This window comes from Corvus kubaryi, unplaced genomic scaffold (assembly GCF_017639235.1).
Source record: "Corvus kubaryi isolate FWS band 111438036 unplaced genomic scaffold, C.kubaryi_AGA036_p1.0 37384, whole genome shotgun sequence".
Taxonomy (NCBI): Eukaryota; Metazoa; Chordata; class Aves; order Passeriformes; family Corvidae; genus Corvus; species Corvus kubaryi.
The window spans coordinates 3,831,669-3,858,312 of NW_024581126.1; the positions used below are offsets into that span (position 1 = coordinate 3,831,669).

A 26,644-nucleotide genomic window follows, 5' to 3' on the forward strand; every position below is an offset into this window, starting at 1 on the left:
CACACACTACTCCTCTCAGAACCTGATACATCATCTTGGCAGCAAAACAGAGACCTTTAACGTGTGGGGTTTTCATTTGTTGTTAGTTATCTATCACCATGAGTTCTATGCCTGCAAGAAGACAGGTTGGTTTAAAAATGTATAAATGTAGAATGGAGACTTCATTTTCTTTGAGTGAGAATAGAAAGGAAATCCCTGGTCTCAAGGAATTAAAATGGTCTGTATTTAGGGGGATTTTGTTTTGTGTTCTGGCTCATTCATTTTAGATATCATTATTACAGAGCATATTTTCCTGAAAAGAATCCTTGCATCCAGTCTAGATTGTCAAGAGAAATATCAATTGAAGTTGAAACTTAATTTTGGATGACCTGGCTTCCTTGATAGTCAGTTCATGCCATCATTTCATACTGTCACTATTTTCAGTCAGTGTTCCTATCAGAAGCTTTTTAAGATGCTGTTCTACAGAATGAGAAAGACCTCTTGTGAATCATCTCATTCAGTGAAGAGTTAAAACACTGTTTTATGAAACACATAGAGCCAGGAGGTTGGTAGAGTTTTTTTATTAATTAGTTCCAATTAAATGGGGTCCTATAGAAGATTTGGAATAAGATGTGGCAATTTTCTGTATATCTGTCTGTAAAGAGACAGCGCCAGGTCCAGACAATTATACAATAAAATGCAGGAGGAATGTACTGGAGATGACCAACACAGAATAAATGGAAGTTGAGAAATGTATAAATGATCTCAAATCCCCAGAAATAACCGGACTGAAGATGTTGGCTTGAGGTGTGCTGGGACACAGCACGCCTTGCACCCGCAGCCGTATTTACTTTGTTACGGTTTTACTGCTGCATATGTGTTTAAAGACGTTCCTGCCCTAGCGTGAAGCGCAGCAGTGTGATACATATCGCAGTATTGCTGTGGTGGCAGTGTTGGAATCTGTCTTTTGTGTTTGCATGTGTCTTACTATTTACCTAACAAAAAGGTTTTTTAGATTTTGAACTTCCAGACTTGTGCCTTGTAGTTGTTTGCACGGAAGCGTGGCCATGCTTGTTGTTTATAGGAATTAAAGCACAATTCTTTCTGGTATTTTGTTGTTTTATGGGGGTGTTTTGTTTTGTTTTTTTAAGGCACCAAACAGCTGTCAGTGGGGTAGAATTTCTATTTGTTTAGTGTGTTATTAGATAATGAGCTCTAAATGAAAAATCAGGCATCCTGCTATTTGTCCTCTGAGTCATCTAATCTTAAACAACATGCTCTGCAGTCATACAGCATGGACAGTGCTGACAGGTATGTTCAAAGAATTTATGGGGGTTTTTTTCCCCCCCTCTCTATCTTCCAAACAGGAAAAGACAGAAAATTAAGAGTTAAAATGTTCATTCTTTGATGGTATAACTAAAGTAATATGTTTCAGCTACATGGGGAGCTGCTGGAGTGGCCAACCTTCTGGTTTTAGCACCCTCCCAAAAGTTGTTCTCCTGCAGAAGAAACAGTTGAATGGAGCATGAAAAAGTTTCTTGAACTGCCTCAGTTTGTCCTTAGTTTACTTGAATACTTTGACCTGCAGCAGTGATAATCAAGAACCATGGTATATGGATGGCTATATCTGGGAGAAGTATAGAAGAGAGAGTAAAATCTAGGCTGTCCTTATTTGATTTGTTGCCAAGTGTGTGTCAGTGCCCTGGCCCAAAGTGGGCAATGACACTTGCTAGCAGCACTGCTCCGGGGACTCACCTACCAAAGGTACGTCAGGCAGCATTTAAACAAATGTTCTTAAATGTTTATCCAGCTTTTGCAGTCATTTTTGGTCCAGTACTGTAGAAGGGTTGTGTCATTATGGATGTGGTGCCCCGTGTTCTGTGAGCGTGACAGGGTTAAGGTCTGTTCCCTGTGAACATTGTGTTTCCCCCACTGCCAGGTTTTGATAGCTGTACCACAGCATGTTGTAGTTGTAGGAGGTGTTGTGGCTACTGCATTAGTTACAACTTGAGATTTTAGTGATGTTGGTTCAATGGTTCTTGCAGATCTCTTAACTGAAAGGGCTTTTAAGAACAGGTGGGTGTAGTCTTAAAGCTACACAGGGCACAGCAAAAATCTTTTCCTATTTGCCTTACTTATGCTGCTGCCTGTGTTTTTGAAATCCATTGCAGAGCTACACTTGTATTTTCTCTGGGGAGCCTTATGACTGTGGTTTGGATGTGTCTTCCTCAGTGTGTGATACGGCTGCCAATTGACCTGGCAGCTCTAATCAAGTTAGGAGGTCAACTGTACAAAGGAAAAAGGAACCACATTCATTAACCCCCATGTATCTTTTGGTATTTAGTAAAGGTGGAATGGGTAATTACAGAAAATACTTGAAACTAAATTGAGGCGTTTTGGTAGGTACTTCCCCCACTGTGAGAATCTGACTTTGCGATGGCACGGGGGCACACCAGTCCACATGTGCAATTTAAATAGGTCTGGATTTTGCATCATAAATATGCACCGGATGCAGGGGAGAAAACCAGCACGTTCTCTCAGGATGCTGTTAGGGCCAAGCAGAATCTCATTAGGGACAACTTCAAAGATCAGTTCCTCACGTCCATAAAAACAAGCGTAAATTATCTTCACTGAGCCTGCTGTTAGCAGTTGCACTGTTACATTATGCATGTAGCCTAGACTGCACATGGTATCAACAAACTGCTCTAGGTTTCCCTAGGGTTTCATTTTTATGCAAGGCATGGCAACTTTGCTGTTTATTGTTGTAGTTTTGGCTAATACAGTATTTGACTTAAAATTTCCTGTTATATTAGCTGTTAGTAGTGACATGGTGTCTGAAAAGGACTTTTAATGTTCCACAGTGCCCGTGTTTTTATAGAGGAATGGCATACAGACAATTCCCTGTATTGACAGCTTTACTTGCTTTCTCATTCTTCTGCTTCCTTCACTTAGTGAGAAGGTGGCTGATCCCGACTCTCTTGGAATGAAACTTGAAGGAGCTTTCAGTGAGGCTGCTCTGCAGCATGTGACTTAAATGTTTATGAAAATGATAAAGAGGGTAGAACTTCAATAATGTGTGCTTTCACTGGGCCACACGCCCCATCATATGCATTTGAAAGGCCAGTTTGTAATTGTTCCTGGGGAAATGTTTTGACGTGGTGAAATGCAGCATCTGTGCAAGGAAGTTTTGTGACAAGTTTCTATGGGATCAAGATTTTTGAGATTGCCTTCACTGTCCTCGCAGAAACAGTAAGATGCCATGAAATATTCTCCTGAACTGAACTATATTGCTAAAAAGGGTAAAATATTTAATATTTCTTTTCCTGTGGTATTTTTGTCTGTTTTGTATGGCTTAATCATTGATGAAAGAAAGCTTTCACTTGCACACCTAGTCAAGGCTTGCCACTGCCTTCAGATGTGGTGTTAAACTCCTGACTGGGCCAGCAATCTGATTTGCACAGTGGTGTCGCAAAGACCTGCAACTTGGGGCTGCTTTAGGCTGCTCAAACTAACTTCTGTTGTAACATCCCATGTGGCTGGTTCAATCCACTGTTGTTGAATTCATAATGCCAAGGAGCGTGTGAAGCAATGGTTTTACGAGAGCTCTTTGGCCCTGCTTGTTTGGGGTGGTGGTGCTGCTAACTGGAGCAGCCCTCGCTCCTTTGCAGTGCTGCTCTGTTCGCCCAAGTGTCTGTGTCATATGTGTAGCATAATTGGGAATTCAGAGTAATCCCTGGAGTATGATGCCCAGTTCAGCTCTCCAGTCCTGTTCACTGTCTGTCCCTGTACAGTTGTACTGGCACAACAGCCTGAAGCAGGAACCAGGCACAGCAAGAGGGGACTGGGAGCTGCAGAGGTTGGCACTTGCTGAAAGGTGAGGTTATCGATCTGTATCCCTGCACAGATTAGTAATGGCCCTGTGTTTAACGTGTGGCTGAGAGCAGTTTGTTTGCAAAGGTACTTCATGAGACACAGCTATGAAATGGCTGGTTTATGTGTCTTGTGGTGTCAGATGGCTTAGAGTTCACTGTGTAGGTGAAGTGCAAGTGTAGAATGAACCCACCTGAGACTTTTGTGTAATTTCCAAACAAGACATAAACAATTTCCCAACATTGTTCAAGGTTACAAGAATAATATGAGATAATTTCTACATCCTGAAGGGCCTGAGTGCACCTGTGGGGATCAGTGGGAATTTGACTTTCTGCAGGGCCAGAGTAGTGCTTTGAAGTGTGAAGAGTGCTGAGCTGCCAGCTGTCGACTGGTGTTGTCACAGTGGTGATGATGCAAGGCACTGGCTGGTGCAGGAATGCAAAAGTACCGCCCCATTTTGCACTGTAGGACAGGGTCTGTAGAAGCCCAGAAGGGGCTGATGTGCATCTCAAATACCCATAGTCAGATGGCTGTGGAGCAAACTAAGGGTTTCTGGTAATAACAGCCAAGGATGGCTGGTAATAACATACTGTGAGAAGGAACAGGATGTGGCTGGAGAAGGGGGCTGTGTGGTGGTAGGCAGCACTTTCCTGGGACAAACGTCCTTGTCCTAGTTCCTGGAGATAAGTACAACAGAAATGCAGGAATGAGACTGAGAATGGCCGTGGGCTGTAGGGTGGGAACAAGACCACCAAGCACCCCCAAAGTCCTCCAGCCAGAAAGGTCTGGAAGAACAGACTGTGCGTGATAACTAATTTGCATAGAAAGTGAAAAACTTATCTCCAGGCTGGAGAAATCAATATAAATCTATAATCTATATAATCTATAAGAATAAACCCAGAGTGTGTGCTTGTTCTGCTCATGTGTTGCAGGGCCCTGGACACTGCAGGATCAATGACGGGGCCAGGACTGAGTGATTCCCTTCCTCCTTCTCCCTCCCTCCTTGCTTCTCCCTCTCCCACCTTCCTCGCTCCACTCTACCCCTTTATTCAAAACCCACTGCCATGTGCTTCTACAAGGAGGTCAGGGACTAACATACCAACTTCCATGCCTAGTGTTTAATTACTAATAAATCTTTCTATGACCTTTGTTGTTCCTTTCAACCACGAGCTACAAATCTTGCGTGCTCCCTTCTCTTCAGGGGTGGGACCCTGCAGTGACTGTGGAGCTTCCCCAGGCTGCAGCCTTGGTGGAGCTGTGGGCATGGTCCCACTGCAGATGGAATGAGTGGGGCCTTGGACAGGACAGGATGTCTTCCATCCTTGAAAACCCTAAATCCCCATTTAGAACTTCTACCTGTGGCTCCCTGGAAGAAAGGGCAGTTAATCTGAATAGAGGCCAAATGTGCACTTCAGTGCAGCTAGTGTGCTTCTAATGTTAATCATGTTAACAGATCTGCCGAAGAATGACACAGATTGTGATGGTAAAGCTTATCTTCTTGATAGGAAGTATCCTGATAAAGAAAAAGTATGGAGCCAAAAGTCTTGCTACTTCCTAGGTTTAAGTTTTTTGTTTTGTTTCATATGTATTGGATTTTTACTCTTATAAAACCATTGAAAAACTTACTCTCTCTTAACAAGCATCAAATTCTAGTGCAGAGTTGTCTGAATTTTAATGGAATTAGAAAATACTGAGTTCTTTGCTCTGGAAAAGTTGCTGCCACTTCAGATGTGTTTTAAAATCTAATGAGATAAAAAGCCTCCTCTAATTTTATTTTTTTTTAACAGAAAAGAATTTGACTGAGCTTCCCCCCCCCCCCGTGTTTAAAAGACAAAGGAATCAAAACATCCCGATGGTGTATATTTGTTATTTGTTTTTACATGTGTCTGTGTATGTATGTGTACATATAGCTGGTGGATACCTGATGCCCAGGGTGAATTTTGCATGCAGTGAGAGCTTTGCTGTTTCTTGGGAGCCTGCTTCCTATTTACATTCTCTTGACTTGGATTTTAAAGCTGTTAAACCCCCAACATGGTTTGTTATCTTGCTGAGGAGTGATCAGTTTCATCAGAAGTTCAAGACTGTGTTGGGAGGAAGTCTTCATTTAACATCATTGTTTAGGTCTGGCTCGTTGTCTGCCCCTCGCAGACAATGTTTGAACAGGCGATAAGATAAAAAGTGGCAGTGATAGCCATGCTGCAGGGTTACTGGAAGGGCATGAAACAGCCTGGCCAGGGGACTTTAGAGGTCTGATTCTTAGTTATAATGGGTGATTGAAATGTTCTTCTCATGGGGTTGGCAGTTAATGTGGCATTCATGTCAGCCTGTCCCTCAGGAAAAAATGAAATGGTTGTAGGAAAACAAAGAAAAAGCAGTCTGTAAAACCGGGTAGAGCATAGTTTGGTTTTTTGTGTATAGTGTGGTCACTTGGTGTTTTTACTGTTTAAGTACCTACATGAGACCATGTGAGGATACAGTTTTGTTCAAGGAAGATAAAAAAAAAAAAGAAGTAACAAAGAAATGTGGATGGTTAGGCCTGAGATGCTGTCACCGGAAGGTGCAAAGGTTGTCAAATACACCCTGTAGCACAATTAAGAAACTGCAGCCAGGGCTCTTATTATCTAAATATATTAAAGATGTTTGCTTTCCCTTTTTTGTTTCTTCATTCATTTTGTTTGCCTTTAATTTGCCTGTTTAGAAGTCTGTTTCCCATCCAAGCCTAATACCACCTCTAACAGAAGGAGTCATCTGGAAGTCGAACATGCAATGCAAGATCAAACTGTGTCTGCAAATAGAGAAAACTCTCATTAGACCAAGGGGGTTCTTATTTTTGCCTTAATAGGAAAAAACCCACCCTACTTAACACTTGAAAAAATGGCTGTGTTGATCCGGTGTGTAGCTTCTGCAGGAAGGAGGCAGCCATGGCCCAGTGCTCCTGTTGCTTCACTTGTGCTCATACTCAGTGCCCATCTGGTGAGCTGAATCCCCTCGTGGAGGGGCCTTGCAGCTTCCAGGACTAGTCCAAGTCAGCAGCCACACCATGAGAAGGGGCAGGTGGAACACAGGAGAACAGAGATCTAGGCCTAGGTCTGCATGGCTGTTGTGTGAGTCCTCCTTTCTAGGCTGTGATGTCTGAAGTCTTGACTCGCAGTACTGGCTCAAGGCAGTTGTTAGAGCAGCTGCTCTGTGAATGGGGCTGGGAGGAGGTTTGGCTGAGCACATGGCTGCTAATGGATGGTTGGGAGGGTGTGAGCAGCCACCTGTTTGTAGGCTCCAGATACAGGTTCTGGGTTAGTGGGAGAGGAAATAATAGTGGCCTTTACCAGATCTGTGAATGGACTGGATGGTAAAGACAATGGCCTTGATAGGCTTCCTGATATGTTATCTCCCGTGAGTCAGAGTTTGGTGGGACACTCATAAAAGAGAGAATCACATGCTGAGAATGATCAGGGAAAATCCAGGACACAACAGGTCTTCATGGTTAATACTTTTGTCTGTTTTGCTTAGCAGTGTGAAAAATGACAGCATAGTTTGTGAGTCAGCAGCACTTCCCATACTTACTTTGAACTGTAAAAGTGGCTGTATGCTGTAGTAGCCTCAGAGTGCAGCTCTGACATCTGTTAAACTGGTGGCAGGCCAGATGTAACATCCCAGGGCTGAATTCCCTTTGTACCACACTGTACTTGTCCCTCCATATATAAGCGTGTTCCCATCACGCTTGGACTGGAATTCCATTTTTGCCATCCGGCTGGGAGCTGAAAGAGTGAGTGACACGTGCCACAGGTCAGAGACCTTGTTAAATTCCTGTGAGGTTAGATTCCCTTCAGACAGTTGGCTTGTCTGGGTTGAGCACAGCAAGGCAAACCGCTGCTTACTGATGTCTTGGGGCTGTTGGTGCATACACCTGGCAGGTTGCCTCAAACTGAGACATAGTTCAAATGCAAGTCTGTAATTCAGGCTATTCTCTAGGCCTGGTTACTTAGCAAAGGTCAAGGGCAGAGCAGCTTACTGGATCATGTTTTGGGGGAGGGTGTATGTGCACAGAGTGGCTTATAAGGACAGGTATTGTGACACAGTGAATGTCAGCGATCTAAGTAAAGTGATTTTGCTGTTTTGCAAAAAATACGCACCTGTGCTTGTTAAGCTAAGTTGTATTTGCTGCTCTCTTGGTGACACACTGTGAAGGGTATGCAGCTATCAAGTCATAGTAACAGCAAAGTATTACTTTGGTGAGAAATGGTCTTTGGGGAGATCGTGATGTTTCAGACAAGAAAATGTCATTTGTGTGGGCGAGATGAGCATCGCTTTTGGAACTGCATGGTATTCTGTTCATCAGTTGAAGGTGATCATTATTTAAAAAATCTATCAAGTTATTTGACAAGGAGAGGAATAGATGTGGTTCTTGTTACTGTAGGTAATACCAGTGGAAAAAAGCAAGTGCTAGAGATGGTTTCTTAGGCAAAAGTAGTCGCTACTGGAAAGCCTCTGAGCATGTCACCATTCAGTTTCTACAGCATCATGCAGACAAAGCCCTTTGAGAGGAAAGATTTAGAGCAGTTGATTTTCCAGAAGATAGATAGACCAGAGCTTTTTAATTCTAGAAAGAGATGATTTTGCCCTTTAGGAGTATAGTTAGTCTCAAGTCTTCACAGTCTGCAGAAGATAAAGGAGCTTAAGATTTTATAGGCTGGAGTAAACCAGTAGAGCAGAGCTAGATGGAATAATGAATTGCAGAGGGGATTTCTGGAGCAGACTGGAGTATCTTGCCAGTTTCGCCCTTAAGGGCTGTATTCGTTATGAAACAGTCTGTAAGTCTGTTCTTGATTGCCAAAACGTTTGGAGGGAGGAAGGAGGAGAAAGGTTGCAGGAAATTAGTCACTTCAGTCAAAGAACTGAGAATCTTAACTGCTAATTTCATATAATATAGGTGACTGTAACAGTATTGATGTGAACAAAGTAGTTTCACTTAGCTCACATTCCTGTCCTATTATGGTCACTGTGAACTTTGACTTTATTGACTTCAGTAAGCACCAGCACAAGCAGCCCTGGTGCTGTGCAACTGGAAATTTCACTGGCAACGCCAGAATGCAGAAATGTAAAGAAAAATAACAGCCCAGTGGATCCAGATGTAAAGAAAGAAATGGCTAAGACAGCTGTTCCCAGGCTTTAACAGTTGCACACTTTTTTCTTTTTTGTCTCTTTAAGCAACCTAGTGAATTAGCCTGCTTCCTTACAAACTACCCTAATCCTTATATCTTTTACAGAATGTTTAGTAATGATTTTTTTTGCTGCAAACTCATAGAAACATTTTTTTTTTTTTTCCTTTGCACTTCCCCATAGCCTTGCAGAGCTGTGGAATTCTGTTGTAGTTTGTCCCTGGAAGGTATCTTTTCCTGCTCCATAATGGGTAAAGGGAGAAGAGCTTGCATTTCATTTACATGCTGAGAAATATTACTGTGGGTGGGTAGGTGGGTGCAATTTTGCATGTATTCTTAGTCAAAGCAAAAGTGGTTTTGATTGTTAAACAAAAAGCAGCACACCCAAGTTAGTATAGCTGAGTGCCCTGATATTCCATCTATATGTGTATTTTGGTTTCATCAGTTTCAGTTTTATTGCTAATTTTCAAGAAGCTGAAGCTTTTCTGAAGTTTTTATTATGGGAATATCTATTAAAAACATTTATTTTTTTTCTCCTTTTAAGTACTAAGAGGAGTATGAAGATGAAAATCAGTACTGTGTATCCATTTAGGGGAACTGATTCAAGATAGTTCCTACAGAAAAAGGCTGTTCTGCAGCTGCTACTCGAAAATTCCTCTTGGTGTGGACAGTCATATTCTCTAGGAAAAGTGCTTAAGCTAAATCAGAAAACAGGCCTGTGCCTAATAAATAGACTCCCCAGGGAGCCATATAGGGAAAGCAATGGTACTCTTAATTCACACAGCCTGACTTACTTCAGAGTAACCTCCTATTCTCAAGCTTCAAGGAACCAGAAGATAAATAAAAGCTGAAACAGACTCTTGTATTAAAAATCGGTCTGCAGTTTTGGGGTGTTTTTTTGGTGGTGTTCTGTTTTGTTGGGGGGGGACAACTGGTTTTTTTTTTGGTTAGTTTTATTGTTGTTTGGGGGTTATTTTACCTCATGTCGTGGTGTTTCTGAGGTACCTTCTCACTCATTTATGACAAATTTGGTGGAATTAATCTCTGAGCATGAGTCGGTATGTACCACAGACTGTGTGAGCTTAAATGCTGCACAATTCAGTTTATGCCTCCCCAACACCCACCACAACAGAATGCATTTCACCCACCTTGGTTATTCCCATCTAAATGTGAAATGATGGTTTCTATTTGTTCTGCTGCAGATAGGAGTTTTGTGATTTTTGCATGTCTAATTGCACTGGCTGAAGCAATGAAATTCCCTCTTTTGTTTTGGAGCGTAATCAGTGAGATTGCATTTGCATTGCTTATAAAATGAATCCCGTAAGTGAAATTACATTGCCCACATCTCATTTTGTATCGTAAAATGTTATGTGGTGCAGCTTGCAGCTTGTTTTCCTCCTTCCTGGGGCTTCTGGTTGTGATGTTTTCTCTCTAAATTTCAAACAGCAACTATTTGCCTTTTGTATTTGACATAGAAATTACTTTCTGCAGTGTGCTCCTACATCTGTCATGCCAACTAAAATTTTGGTAGTGTGCAACATATGGATTTGGAAGCAGCGAGTTTTCAAAGCTTTCAAGGGCAATATTGAAAACAATATTCTGTTGCATATTAAGTATTATTCAGTAGGTCTGTACAATTAGCAACAACCTCCAGGTCATAGGTGACAATGCCTTACTACCATTCACATATAGAAGCTGTATATTGAGAGGTTTCAGCTTGTTTGGCTTTGGAATTGTCTTGTAGATAACACTGAAAGCAAAATGATTCTGTTGTTCTTCCCTCTTTTCCCCCGCCTTTGTTACTGGCACAAAGGCAAAAGTAAATGCATTTTTAAATTGAGTTTTCTAAAAGTATCCCTGAGGTAAATTTCTGTCTTGACTATAATTCATTTTTGGATTTATTTGATTTTTGGGGATACATCTTTGGAAATAAACGGTTTAATGCAATAAGAATAATTGCTTACTGCAGAAGCCACTAACGGTTCTGATAAATATGAATGTCCTAGATATTCCCACTGAAGACTTTGAAGTCATTAATTTTTATTATAGAAGTATAAGCAAAACACAAATGTTCTTAGGTAACCTGTAGCACTGTGGCTGCCCACAAACATGCTGCCTATTAACTACATTTTTGATAAAACCTCCTGATCGTATTTGCAGCACTGCTTCTCGTAATATTGTATAAATGTGATGTGTGTCAAATAAATGCCACAGTCAAGTTAAAGTGGTGGTGCAACTGAAATAGTCAGTGCTGGTTTTTATCTGTGAGATATTTTGTATTTTCTAGAAGAAGATGGTGGTCCTGAGTTCAGCAGCCTCTGTCATATATAAGTACTCATGGAAAATGAATGAGAATGCTGAATGATAAGAGAGATTTGAAAAAAAATAGAAAGGAGGAGAAAGCAAATCAGAATGAATTGTGCATTTCCAAGGAGTATCTCCAGCTGGAGTTGCCTTCATGCAGCTTTCTGCTAGTGCAGACAGGAGATTTTTTTTCTGCCCCACCTGCTACAGCTTTATCTACCAAGATTTTTCTCACTTGAACTAATGTTTGAAATATTGTGGAATGTGTACTATTTGACCTGAGGTTTCCTTGTCATAAGTTATTTAATACTGGAGAGGGAGAAAAGATGGAGAGAGCTATCTAGTAGAATCTTCTTAGCTGGGAATGCATTTGGCACAGTGTTTTACAAATAAAAGAACCTGCTTTCAGTATCTACGGTACAGCGCACTGCAGCCCTCTCCAATCCAGTCACCGAGGAATTGTGGCGTTCTGTTCATTGAATCCAGTTCTGTCTGGGACTGGATTTCATGGTAGATGTGTGTCAGGGAGACGCTCTTAGCTGTAATGAAGACAATTGCACTGGAAAGATAAAGGATAGAAAGATTAAAGTGCTAAATTCTCTCCAGCAGAATTTTAAGCCCAAAGTTGTCTTCTACGTTTCTGTGTCTCCAGCAAAGTTTCTGTGAAAGGTTGGGAGTGTATCTTAAGAGCAGAAATTGTTTTTTGGCAGTTAGGTGGGTTTTTTTTTCTGTTTTTGTTTTGTTTGGTTGGGGTTTTTTTCTTTCCTCCTGTGCAACAAAGAAAATTATATGAGATAAATGTATATTTTTCTATACACCCTGGGACTGATTCATATCTCTCACTAGTCTAGATCTAGAGTTCAAGTTGAGCTTTAGACAACTGGTGTCAAAATTTGTTGTGATGGAATTTCTAGGAATACGCAATTATTAGGCCAGCTGTGTGACTACAGAACATGAAAGCTTACCTAATTCCAATTAACCATTTTAATGTGGTGCTGAGTTTTTTGTTAACCTGGATGCTGAGTAGAGACCTGTATTTTGGTGTTGGCAGAAGGCAGTCAATAATCTCCTCTCTGTTCCTAGTAGACTCTAGGACTTAACTTTAGAAGGAGAGCTAAATGGTGTCTGTATATTATCATCTTCCCTGTACAAAGCTTCTTAAACCTTAGGAGGTAACAAATGAAAAGAAACCTTTGACAAGGGCTGAAGTAGTTCGTATATATGAGGCCGAGTGGTAGAGGGCCTTTTAAGACAGCATGGCTATTGTGAAGGGTTTTATTTAGCAGGAACACAGCGTTAGATGCTTGGATTTTGATGGGAAGCATTTTATGAGTAATACCTTCGAGAAGTTTGTTAGAACTCAGATGCAGGAGAGACTGTACATCCTAACAGAGACAGGTTTTTGTACTGGTTCACATACTCAAATTCATTTTGCAGTTAACATACGATGTCTGCCAATTTACTTCTTTAAAATAGTATGTCATGCTGCATGACTGCTAGAAATTTCTTTTTGAGTTATATGTTCCAGTCTGTTTGTTCGCTGATCTCCTACTAACATCAGTGGCAATTCCACAGGCATGCTGATGGCATTCTATGCCTTTAGTAACTCAAAAATGGGAACTGGTGGTGTTTGCCCAGCGTGAATTGTTTCTCCTGTGAAGAGGCTTTTTTTGACTCGGTTCCATCACCTCTGTGGAAGTCAAACCATAAGGGAGAGCAGCATAGAGGCTCGTGATTAGCAGTCTGTTTAGGAGAGGGCTAGCCCTTTGCTTGCATGGAGATTGAATTGTGTCTCCTCCCTTGGAGAGGGTGATACCTGCAGGTCAGAAAGCAAAATGACTGAGAAGACTAAAGGCAGAGTTTCTGACTTGCACTGTATACTTAAGCTGGGGCTTAAAGAAGAGCATTTGTATTCCTTGATCTGAAAGTCAGCGAAATTTCAAGTAGCCACTATACCTTAGACCAAATACGTGTTGGGGGGAAAAGAAACAGGACCAGCCTCAAGTGAGTCTTTGCAAACACTCTGGGCTTAATCTAGTGGGTGTCTAAACATTGAGTATTTGTTTCTGAAACATGAAGATAGATTTTAGATTTAATAGCAAATTCTAAACAGAATGAGTTCTCAAAATTTTATGCACCTTCAGGTCCAGTTGCCCAGCTTCCATATTATGTAAGAGTTATTGTCTATTTGATGAATTTATCATCTCTAATAAAAAAATTACAAATTATGCTTATGAATTCTGTACATGTTATGACATTCCAGATTTGATTCTTAATATAAATGGGCATCATAAATGGAATACATGCTGCAGTACATGCTTGTACAATTCTGTTTTGACAGAACCTTGTGACTTTGATCCCTCTGATCAGAATTGTCCTAATTTCTGAGGAAGATGGCACGTCAAGTTAGAGCAAAACCACTTAAATGTAATCTATCCTGGAGAACTGCTTCTGCTTGTTTTGGGGTGCATTTTTTTCCATTACATTTTGGAAAAACTGTTTTACTGGTGAAACAAAGGCTAAAGCCTTCTCTGTGGTTTCTGTCCTATAAGTAAATCAAGCCCATTTTATGATTCCTGCAGTGGAAATGACTGGAGGGATACCACACTTTAATTTAGCCTCACTCTTGCTAAAGATATCAAAATGTGTATTTTTCAAACCTCATTGTCCTTAAATTAAAATTGGATCTAAACTTGGCATGCCAGATTGTACTTTCTGAGTATATTTCATGAGTTGGTGTTTGTATAGCTTCTATTTTATTGTCGTTTGTTTAACTTGTATATTATTTGTAGGGAAATAAAAATCTTTCAGTGTAGAGAGCTTAACTTTCCCTCCTAGGATGTGCAGTTTTGCCAGTAAATAAGTTCTGTCAGGGTGGGAGGAAGACATAATTTATAGCAGTCCCCCAACAACAGCAGCAAAGAATGGGGGAAAAGCAGTTCTTAATGAATTTTAATTGGAACCATATCAGCATAAGAATGGTAGTTTACTATTTTATTTAAAGGAAACTTTTGTCTGGGCATTCGAGTGATGCTGATACTGGTATTGATACTTTTTTTCAGTTCTGTTTTGCTTCTCTAAGCTTTGGAAAGCCACTGATAGCTAAATTTTAGAAGGTATTTTTTTTGACTAAGAAGAATTTTTTTCTGCAAAGTGATGATTAATAGGATTTTCAAAAGTGCTCAAGCAATTTCATTTCTGAATTCCCATTAATATCAAAGGCAGAGGTTAGGTACTTCAGAAAAGACCAGCTGACTATTTGCCCCTCAAAGAACACCATGGAAAATCTGGATTTTAGCTCTTTCTGGTTTTATTACTGACCAGAATCTGGGATTAGCAGAGTTTGGACTCTTAATTAGTTGAGGTTTAAATCAGGCTGAGAAGATGTATTATTATAAATTCCTTATAAAGGAGAGTTTTCTTAAATTTGCCCAAATGATGACACTGGGTAATATAGGTCCTTTCTGTTTAATCTCATAAATCTCACTGGAAGTAAAACAGCTCCAGAACCTGTAATAAAAAGATCCATCATTTCCCTGCAGCTATAATTGTTGGAAGCGTTAGCAGTAAGCTGCTGAGCAGTGCATTGAATCCTCCTGTGGGGTTGTAAATGTAATTTATTTTTTTTCCACATTGCACCAAGACACAATTAATGCCATTTCTGTAATAAATATCAGACCTCTGTTTTACAGTTTCCAGAACCCTCTAAGGCTTTGTTGGGTGACACATGTACAGGGAGGTTTCCAGAAGAGGTGGGACTTTCTAGCCGATTTGGGGTAGTCTGTTCTTACGTATGTGTGCTTGTACAAATAAAATCTGCCAGTGAGAGTGTTGAAAGGTATTTGCATCCCTTTGTTTTTAGTCAGAGAAGAAACCAGATGTTGGCTTGGTGTTTGACTATACTGGAAGACAGAGTCAAGTTAACAAAAGCATTAATATGTATAATTTAAACAATTTAAACAATGGCTGACAGTGGCCAACTAAAGTAATACTATATTTTGGCATTAATTTTGTTTATTGAGAGGAAATTAGTATTTGGCTTTGTGTCTTCAGCATGTGTTGTATCACAAAATCAGCTCTGTGTGTATGGGCATGTAAATGTTTTTCTGACAGGGGAACTTAAATGACACTGCATTTATGTTCATGTTTTGAAGATTAGTAAATTAAGATACTAAACTTTTGGTTCAAAATGTAGACACATTTACAGTCTGATATAGTCCTTCTAGTCTGTGGCATTAAAAACTCAGTCAAGACTTACGAAGTTGGCCTAATAGTCCTGAGGTTTGGTTTGTTTGTTTGTTTTATTAAATAAGAACAATTACACTTCTTTTACTTTCATTACATTTCTTGGGTGCTGCCGGGCATGCAGGTGCATTTCATGCTTTTTTTCTTCAGCTGAAAGACATATTGATAAATTTTGACAAAATTAATTAAGCCTCAGGTTTCACACGATTGCCCTATTCCAGGACTTGGGACTGGCTCTAAGAGCAGTAACAAATATCATAACGTAACAAAGCTGTGAGACTTGGATACAGAAACAAATACATTAAGCACTGTAGCAAGCAGTTTTCACAGGAAATCCCATTCTTTTCTCCTGAATTTTCCATGCCAGAGGGAGCGTGTAAAGAGACAGAGGTATGAATTCAAAGAAAGAAAAACCTGAAGATATAGAAAATATATTGCTTTTGTTTTCTCATTTCAAAAAAATTGTCTTTCATTGCCTTAGCTGAGGACAGGGAACTAACAGCCCTAAGAAACAAGCTTTTAAAAGTGTTTTTGCAGAAAATATTTGTATTTTAATCCTAAAATAAATATACCAAGCTAATTGACTCTTTGAAGAAGTATTTGGTTTGCAAATTTTGAAAATAGGAGTAACAAGAAGAGTATGAAATTTTACAAGAGGAAGCTAAACTGTAAATAAATACGATGACTATTCACAGGAAGTATGAGAAGGATGCTTTTTAAAAGCTAGTTCTATAGATATGTTTTAAATATGGAGTAGTTACTAGATAGGATGTCTCCAAGTGACTCCCAAAGCAGAGTAAGTGCAACAACACACATGGATTTTATGTGGCACACAGACTTGAAGTCTGTGCTTAAATGGATGTATAATGAATACTAATTTAGATGTCATAAAAAATAAACCCACAAATTCAGTCATGGATATACCCAGTGGAGTAATTATTGAGATGAAAAGCCAGCATATGATGTGACACAGTCTAGGGAGGAGATGGGCCTGTATGTCATGGGACTATTCATGCATCTGGAGAGCCTGGGAAGAGTAAAATTATGTGGTTTTCTGTGCTGCCTGCTGACTTGTTCACCTGTAGCAATGCCAGCAGAACCAGCTTGCAGAGTGGTGGGTTGTAAGCAGGAATAATGCTGATTTGAGTTGTGGGGAGTGGGGCTGGAGGAGGGATTTTCAGCATCTGTTAATGTTTTGTCCAGCATAGGTGCTGCATTCATCTGAGTGATTTAGGATGTTAGGAACTGGAAATTTTTCCTGGCTTAATGTTTAAGATTTTTATTCCATCTTCATGGATGAATTGGTTTCTTGGGAATCCCTCTCTAAGAGGGGATTTGGAGTCTACATATCTCAAAACCCGAGAGAGCAGGGCAGTGAACATGCTGTGGGGTTTGGCTCTCCAACCACCGGCGTTCCCAGGGACCATCTAACCCAACTCAAGACCTTTGTTTTCAGCCTTTGAACTCACCCATGCAGAATTATCCTTTACAACCAAAACTTACTCCTCTCAGAAAAATGGTGCTTTTATATTTTCTGAATTTTTTTGAAGCAGGGTCCCAGTGTGGCTGTGCCTGCAGCTGTGTCTGTAGGAGGGCTGCACTGCCCTGCCTGTCTCAGAGGAGCTTTCTAACGCTGCTGATTTATAAGACATCGTTATGAGTAACTGGTGTAGGCTTGGGCTGAAATACACAGTTAACATGTCTGTTCCATAGCATGACATCCTAAATCAAGTCCTTTGCCTCTGTGCATGTGAAAGGCCCAAGCTGCTCCTTTTCTGTGAGTTCCTGAATTCAACTACCCCACTACCTTGCTGTTCAAACCCCCTCAGTATCATCTGTGTTGCTCATTCTTGCTTATGTAATCTCCTGCTTTTAAAGCCATGGTGAAATTTGCTGTCTGATGGGTGAGGACAGAGTACAACCCCAAGACGGAGCAGTCCCTGGGAGCAGCACTGGGCTGCTGTGTGCACAGCTGGCAGGGCAAGGGGCAGCTCTCACCCCCTGAGTTACCCACTGTCTTGGAAGTGCCGTGGTAACTGTGGGTTTGGAGGAAGGGACTGCTGAGTGGTACCTGAGCGAGCCAAATCAGAGCCTGGATAATGCTGTTGTTTCATGCAGCTGCAGCAGTGTGTGAGGAACTGTAAATTTGAGGTTTGTACCTGAGGGACTCTTACTCTAAATGAGAACCACTGGTGGTAAGGGCAGTTTAGTAAAGCCAAGTATTTATCTGATAAACAAGGTTCTTATAGAAGTGTATGAAGGTTACATTGTCCCTTCTGATTCCTGAACCCTTGTCATAAATGCATTAAATGTGACAGATCTTACATTACTGTCATGATCTCACAAAGCAGTCATTGCTCAAATGCCTTACAGGATTTCGTTCTGAGTCTTACATAAACTTTTGAAAAAACAGCCAAGTGCCTGATTTTCTAAGATGTAACACATCTTATGTTGTTTTCTATTTCCTGCTTACTGTATTAATCCTAATATATGAACATTTAAATTATTCTGAAATACTGCATCTTTCCATGAGCACGCTGTTCCAAATGCAGTATTCAAATAATTTGTGAAGCATTTCAGTCTGCCAGATCAAGAAGACTGAAAAAAATAAAGTGTTGGTGGTGATGGAGAGTGTCAAGGTTAGCTGGATGCACTGTGTTTGGAGCAAAGGTAAAGAATGAGTTGAATTTCTTAGGTACATGCTTTGATTCAGCAGAATGGTGGTGGACAGGGCTGAAATAATTATTTTATCTGCTCTTGAACTGCAGTAAGGCTCAGATGCGTCACTATCACAGAGGTTTTAGAAATGCCAGGGTGTAATGCCCAGCTGCTGGTTTGTGAGGTGATCAGAGCACAGGAAGAATGGGTGATGTTCTCAGCCCAGAACCTGCTGGTGGGCAGTGTGTCACCAGAAGCTGAGAAAGGGCAGTGCCTCACCTTCAGAGCCCAATCCTCTGGGGATGCAGTGGAAAAGGAAACTCTCCTATTACTGTTTGCCATGCTGTAGCTGTGGATGAAAAGAAAACTTGAGCCTTTAGGACTGGCAATAACACCACTTTTATTAAGTTTCTATTGAAGCACTATTTTGAGTAAGATAAATTGATGGACTGAACACAATAACCTTCAGTATCTCACTTTCAAATACTTAGTAAGCAAGCACTACTGAATAAGAGAAGGAAGCTAAGATGTAAAAAAAATGTTACTTGGCAACATCATAGTGTTTGTAAAGAAGAGAAAGAAGAGTCAGGGACTTAATGAATTTTGATTATAGAATTTTCTAAGTAAGTCATTGCATGAATAGAAAAATCCTGAACCAGATTTCGGTGTCATACACTAATAGGGGTTGCCTCAAGCAGAACAGGGTTTGTTTGGCTGCGAACTGCAGAGAACAGCAAAAGCATAGCTGCTGTCTACAAACAAAACTGGACTCCCCAAGGCTGGCAGCGCTGGTCATAGCTCAAGCAGAGGGCATCTGAACAAGTTACGTGGTGGTGGTGAAAGCTGGTGTTCATGTTTGTGTTGACTGGAGTAAACACGCTTCGAAGTAGGGCAATGTTGATTTGGAGAGTTCCATATTTTGGAAGGAAGACACCATGTAGGAAAGCACTACAGCCTCTGATTGCAGTTCTGCCCAGCTTGCCAGTGCAATTTCAATGGGTAAATTATTTTTTCTCTGGAATAATAACCTTATGAATTTCAGACCCTTGCTGAGAAGAGAAATCCATTGATTGTTGGAGTTAGACTTTTGTCATGGGTTTCTGAAGTGGCAACCAGTTGCATGGCTCAGGTCATTGTACCTGGTGCTTTGGGTGGAATAGGAGGTACAACAGCAACTATCTACCAAACTGTCTCTTCCCTCCAGTCCAGCTGGCAATAGAAGCTGTTTTCAAAGTGAACATCATGTTGGAGAGCCTTTTGCAAATTAATGCAGTGGCCCACGTCAATGAGGTATGGTACTTTTATGGTACACACGGCTTGATTGGAAGGACCTAGTTATGGTACCTCAGAAAATGCAGTCCCCCTACTGCTTCCCCCACTAATATTTTAGCTGTTAATATTCTAACAAATATAATAAATAATTAATATAATATAATTATCAAATTCTAACAAAGTTAAATTCTAACTCAGTAAAATCTTATTAGTAAGTACATTCACAGGGACATTTTTCTACCAGAGACCAGGACATATCCATACGGAGTTTGATTTCTGGAAACACTCTAAAACTCCCCAGAGCAGAGAACTGATTTGCACCCTGGGGCATGCTTCTGGTCTTTCTCCCCTATGTAGGGAGCTGAAGTTCAAGGCACTGGTAGAAGTTTTCACACAGTTCAGTGTATATTAAAAACGAAATGCTAATTTAGTTTACAGTTCAGTAAACTTATGTAATACTTCAAAAGTTAGTATTTTCTTAAGGTTTGTGTTTATTTTCTGTTACTGATCATGCATCTCATTAGAAATGTGGGGATTTAGGGCAAACAAATTCACAGTGATGTGTACTGGTTTTTCTTTTTAGTGTGGAGAGCAACACTAAGAAGACCTGTTTAATTTTATTTTTACTTTCAGGCACTGATTTTTGAATGCCTGTTGTGCCGGTTTGTCCAAATAAGTCTTAGAACAGCATTATTTTGGATGCTTTAAAGTAGTTAGAGCTTGGTTTCACTAGTCTGATAATTTGAGACATTAAGTGGACTATTATTCTGACATAACTCCTAAATACCTCAAAATTTCTAGCTGAAGCTAAGCTCTAGCCATGATCAAAGTGGCACATCAATGGAATGAGTTGAAGTTTTGTGGAATTGGGATGGGATTTTCTGTGGCACTAATCCAGATGCTGTGCTATTCAAATGTTGAGCAAATCAAATTATGGTAACTCTGCAGAGAAATAATTGCTATTCCAAAGTAGGCAATAGGTTGCCTTTTGTATTTAAGATATTCTATTGCAAATTAAAGCTTCTAACCACTAAGTATGCATAAAGCATTTATCTTACCTATTATTTTTCTCTATTCTGCTTAAATAATAAAAAAAAATCTCCAAAAGCAAATGACCAAACTTCCGTGATGAGTCACATGTAGTTGATAAGATCAAATTACCAAATATAGCTTGCAAATAACCAATTGAACTAAAATATTAACATTGTTGGCTAGAGAAAAAAAATGCTTTATATGTGGTTGCTTAGTGTGATAGCACATCAGTTCCTGACTTGACAGATTTTGGGAAGATGAGCTCAGGACTTTGTATGAGTTTAGGAAGCTGTCACTAGGCTCAGTTCTGCGGTTTCTAGCCTTCATCAAAGCACTCCTGAATGTATTGTGTGCAAACAAATACTCTGTGCTGGAATCTGTGGGAGTACCTATGCCCTTGAACAAAATCAGCTGCTAAGCTGCTCAGCTCAGGTGAGAGCCAGTTCCTGGCCCACCTGTGGGACCTGTTATTTCATGGCCCCTGTACCTGTTCATGTATATGGCGCACAATGTAAAACATCTGAATTCAAAGTCTCCTAAATTCATTTTTCCAATGTTTAACTAAATTTTAGTATCAGAAAATGGCCATATCTTGTGTACATTTTAATCTTCCTTTCTTACCAGGTAAGTTTTTAAGCAGCACTGTGGTCCCTCCTGGATTTTTGGCAGTGTTGTGGCAGAGCATGGAGTGTGTCAATGGATGTGTGTGTGTCTGTGTGTGTGTGCACGCTTTTCTGGAGAGAGATGTGTGTTGATATCTGAAATAATAGATGTGAGGGTTTTAACCTTGTAACTGTTACGAGATCTTTGTGTCTGCTTTAGGGTCGACCCTATCCCATATGACACTCCAAAACCAGCGGGCCACACGCGATTTGTCTGCGTCTCAGACACACACTCCAGAACAGATGGCATCCAGATGCCTTATGGGGACATCCTTCTTCACACGGGCGATTTCACCGAGCTGGGACTGCCCTCAGAGGTTAAGAAGTTTAATGACTGGTTAGGTAAGGAATTACTGCGTTTTGGTGACCCCAATTAACCTCTCCAGTCCAAGTGTCAGTCACTGCCTCCTAATTGAATTAGGGCACTTGAAAGTCTCCCCCACCCTTACTTCACTTGTCCTCATGTGATGTGCTGTTTCGAGCCTCAGTATAATTCTGTTAATTAAGACAAATTTAGAGACTTTGCTGTATTTCTGCATTACCTTCTGTCATTGCACAACAAGAACGGTGTAGCCCTATGGGAGTGCAGAGGAGGTGGTGGCACCTCATACAAAGGATACAGTGTCCCATTAGTTGAGGATGAGGGGTTTTATATCCACAGCCAAAACTGCTGCTCACTGTATTTTGGGTTTACTATAACTTAAGGCAGTGCTAGCAGTTACAACATACTTGGAAATGATGAAAGTCCTCCTTCCCACAATACAGCGTGGCAGAATCAATAATACTGTTTGGAAGAGGAGAATTTTTTTGGGGGTGATATTCACGTGCTTGCCCCTTTGAGTTGGAGTACTGGCATTTTAACTTTGATCACGGGCAGCCAGCATCTCTTTGGTAGAATACCTTTCATATTCTGCTGTATTTGACAGCAGTGCCCTGACAGCATAGTGCTAGAACTGAGGGCAATTAAATAGCAACAGCAGAAAACCAAAATGAAGGAGGGGAACTTGTGCAGGATGCTCCTGTTAAAATGCCACTGGTAGGCTGGTTGGGCACTGTCATGTCACCTCTTGGTCTAGAAATACCCAGAGCTGAAGGTGACTTGAGCAGCTGATTTTCAAAAAGCATTAGAATGAATTTACAGCATTATATAAAAAATATTTCAAAGCATAGCTTTGTCATCAGGATTTACTGCTCTCTCTCTTGTGTGCTGTGTGATGGCAGCATCTCTATGTGCCTTTAACAGAATCATTTTATTGCATTGGAGTTCCTTGGCTGACCCTTCAAGAGATATGTAAGGAACATTTGGATTTACAAAAGGAATTTTAAATAGAAGAACTTCTACATTGTCTCTCTTGTCATCCTTCTTTGCATTTTCTTCATACTCTTCTTTTTACCTGACCTCCTTTGATTTCCACAACCCTATTTTAATTAGTGTTTTTCATTCTTTTTATTGCTGTGCATGTGGGAGGGGGGCTTTCTAATCATATCACAGTAACTTAGTTTTATTGTTCTTATTTCTAGAAAGTGATACTAGATTTGATAAGGTCAAAACTATCCTTTTTCTGGGCATGTAATTGCAGGAATGGGAAGTTAGAAGAAGTAGGAGAAGTAGGTAGATATGTTATGGGGTGAGGGAAGAGACACAGTAGGAATCATCTTCCTCAGCTTTTGAGTGTTCTGTGGGATCCCGTGCAAATGTTGGTGTTGTACAGGAGGAGGACAAGCAGGTGAGGAGTAGCCAAGGGGAAGGCTCTGGGAATCTCAGCTTCCCTGCAGTGAGGGATGGGTCACACTGAGCTTCGTTCCTCACAGAAGCTGGGGAGCACTGCTGCTCAGCGGGGTTCAGTTGTTGCAGATGCCAGGCAGCCCCAGAAGAGGAATTGCCTTTTGGAGAGCACAGACCTCCACAGGCTACCCTGAGTGCATTGCTAAGAGCAGTGTCTGGCCACCTGAATTCCTCTTTGGCCCTTGAGTAATTTCACAAATGCTGTTTTGATTCAGCCAGAGCCTGTGTCCAGTGCTTGGCATTTGAAAACACTCAGTGCTGCAGAAAGCCAAACCAAATAATCTGCCAGGATGCTTTCACCCTTCTGTGGGGGATCTTGTTGGCAGCCACTTGACATTCCTTGTATCTAACAGGTGTTTCATGATGATGTTATTTTAACACATAGGTCCTTGGCTTAACATTCCCAACAGAAGAATTACAACCCTTTGAGTAGGTTGTGTTCCAGTCTCAGTAGTTTACCAGGGGGCTTTCTTAGCATGTATGCATAGTTCTTGTAGAAGACAGTATAGTATTTATCTGAGAAAGCAGATTTTGCAGTCATTTTCACTGAAACTGGAATCTTTGACTGTGTAAGGGCCTACTGGCTTTGGCCTCAGGCTTTCATATTTCAGATACAGAGAAAAATTTTTTTACATGCACAGAGTCCACTTGCATTTTCTCATATATATATATATATATATATATGATAATACCAGTTATTAGCTTCCTGGCACAGGGCAAGACAGAAAATTGATTCATCTGTGGGGATGTTGGTGAATACTTGCTTCAGTGCATCCTCACCAGGAATCACAACACTGAAGTCAGGCATGTCCTTTTGCCACTTTTTTCAGACTCCTGTCTGCAAAATGTGTTGTGTTTTACCATTTACTCTTTTATTATTTACTGTGTGTGTTGTGAAGATTTTATACATTCAAAGATGTGAGGTGATGATGTGCAGTAGTTAAAAAAATACATACCAGTGGCAGGCAGGATCAAGCAGGATTCCTTTTGCTGCCTCAGTGTGGTGGGAGGCATCTTTTTTCACCATAGTTGGTAGGAACCTTATTCCAAAGCTATACACTGAGAACTGCCATCAAATACAAGGTTGTCCGTATAGAAAAATGTTTTCCTGCCTTTCTTGGATGTGGTTTTCTCCACTGGCAATTGTGTTGTGAAGCTGTAATGAAGACAAGGCATCTGTATCATTTATGCCATGAGGGAGAGAAGCCAGATCAAAGCTGGGTTTCATTCTGCAGCTTATCTTACCTACTCTGTGGTAAAAAACAGGGTCTTGCCTCCATTAGAATTATATCATGGGGTAACTAAGACACAATAACTGTCCATAATTTTTTTCTGGCAGTAAAACTAAGGGGAAGGTTAAAAGATTATTATTCTGAGCTCCTGCCTTGCTTGTACTTCACAGGGCATTACATATGCCACAGTTATACAGGGATGAGAGCACTGCTGTCAGCTCTGCAGTTTTATATTTTTTGAGCCTTGAATCGCTTTGCAACAATTTGGGTCTTTCACCTGGGAAAAATGTTTGGCATCTTGTCTGTCCATTTAATTTACACTCATCCTTCTTCCTTGTCTCAACAGCTAAGTCATGGAACTTGCTTTCTGCACACTCTTTCCCATTCTTCCAAGTTCTCAGCCCTTCCTGCAACTTTTGCTAGTTAAATGCTTTTTCTCTTTGGCTGTTACATTTTCATTATTGGTTTTGCATGGAAGTCATCTGGGCTTATACACTGAATAACCTCTGTGGTCACTTAGTGATTACATACACTGGCTGAGGTAATTTATTCACTTTGTTTTGGTGTGAACATGTCCCTTGGGTCTTGTAACTGCTGTAATCACTTGACCTTAGGGACTGTTAAATGCTTTAAACAGTTATTTTAAATTTATAATAGTTTTCATTAAAAGTCTCTTATAGTAACTTAAATAATTTTGCAGTAAACACAGCATTATGTGCTGAGGAAGAATTGAGATGTTATTCTGTGCCCAATATATTTTCTACTGGATGTTTCAACTTACTATTATTATCTCTGTTCATATTTTTTCCGTCCATTCTCATTCAGTCATATATGTGAAATGAAATAGAAGAATATCTAATTATAGCTCTGTCTTCATAGTGCAATATTTCCTTTTCTGGGTGATGGAAAGAGATTGAATAACTCAAAGGAATTGAAGAGAAAGCAAAGATAAATTCAGGCAGATAGATCTTTAATGAGTTGATTTGTTTGTTTTGCTCAGTTACTATGGGCCTGATTGTGCATATCCTTACTTGTGTGAATAATTTGAATTCAGATAAAAATTTTCCTCAGATAGCCTATTTTGTACTTTTTTGTTCAGTGGTTATATTGTCCTGTGTTCATTTTTTGGTTCTGGTTTGTTTGTTTTTCCCCCCATGTAAGGTTTCTATTATAAAGAATATTACTGCATCGGCAAGGCAAAATCTTGCAGTGGTAGACTTGGATAAATTCAGTAAGTGAACTTACTGCTGGTTGTTGTCTGTGGAGCTGAAAGTTGAATTTAGCTAGGTTTTTCCTGAGTTGTTCTAGGATTTAGCAACTTGACTGTTTCATGTTTTTTAAGTCACGCTTTTGTTTTGAAAGTTTATTTCCTTTTATTTTCTTTGGGGTAATGACTGTAGAAACTTTGTGAATGGTTTAGTGGCAAAATATGTATGCGTTTGTACTGGAACAAATATTTCTTTACCTGTAACATATGTTTGCCTTTAGTATAAACATTGTTGCTAGAGCTAAAAAAAAACCAGCTTTTTTTTTTTTTTTTCTGTGCTGTAGTTCCTGATCATGTTACTTAAAAAGAATGATTATGTAATTTTAATGCAGAGGTTTTCTTGTTACACTCTGCATATGCGGATGTGGTCCTCAGCAAAGTATTGTCAATTATTTTAAAGTTCATTTTTGTGTGAATATTAGTTATTGGAAATAGCAGCATCACCTTGGAATTGCTGCTGGAATTGTTACATGGAATAGATGGCAAAATGGAAATGTGGTGTTGCTCTCAGAACTATGGACAGACACTTGGTTCCAGTCTACACTTAAATTTATGCATTAGTGCTGTGGAAATTTGAAATCTTATTCAAAACTGTTAAGCCAGACACCTGCCAGAATGTGTTTCATATTGAAGATAGCATAATTCAATTTGAAAAAAAATGAACTGTTCCAGAATAGTATAATAGTAAGATCAAGCTCTTTTCTTATCACTGTTTAAAAATGCAGGGTCACATTCCACTTTTATCCTTTCTCAATCTCTCTGGTCTGGCTTAGTTATCTGGCTTCATCTCCTCTCCAGGCATGGCTCATTTAGGGTTTAGAGTAAGTGTGTTCCTTTTACTAATGTACATTGAGAACAGTTTCAGTGTGATGAAGTGTTTATTCTTGAGGGCTTTTGCTCTGTAAAAGTATATTTCTGATGTGAATTATTTTGGCATCTGACATCACACTATTTTTATTAAAAAAACCAAACTAGTAAGTTCTAAATTTCTTCAGATTCAGAGGGATATTAGCTCAAAGTATGCTGGGGTAATTTAGAACCAGAAGGAAGCTTGTGAATATTTTAAAGTAAAATTATGGTAATAAAAACAAATCTCTTCCTTTTTTATAAATTGATTTATTTCTGATTTGTGTTTTTACCATCTGGAGCATATTTTGAACTCTATATTGCTCTACTTGTTA

General features: G+C 40.0%; 1 protein-coding gene across 3 annotated transcripts in view; it reads left to right on the top strand.

Annotated features, from left to right (window-relative positions):
• The window catches only part of MPPED2 (metallophosphoesterase domain containing 2), a 106,497-nt gene that overhangs the window by 15,343 nt on the left and 64,510 nt on the right, over positions 1 to 26,644 (top strand). For all 3 annotated transcript variants that reach the window (XM_042035596.1, XM_042035597.1, XM_042035598.1), the window contains exon 3: positions 21,339 to 21,520. In XM_042035596.1, the coding sequence (XP_041891530.1) occupies positions 21,339 to 21,520 (182 nt within the window). The remainder of the gene's footprint in view (positions 1 to 21,338; positions 21,521 to 26,644) is intronic.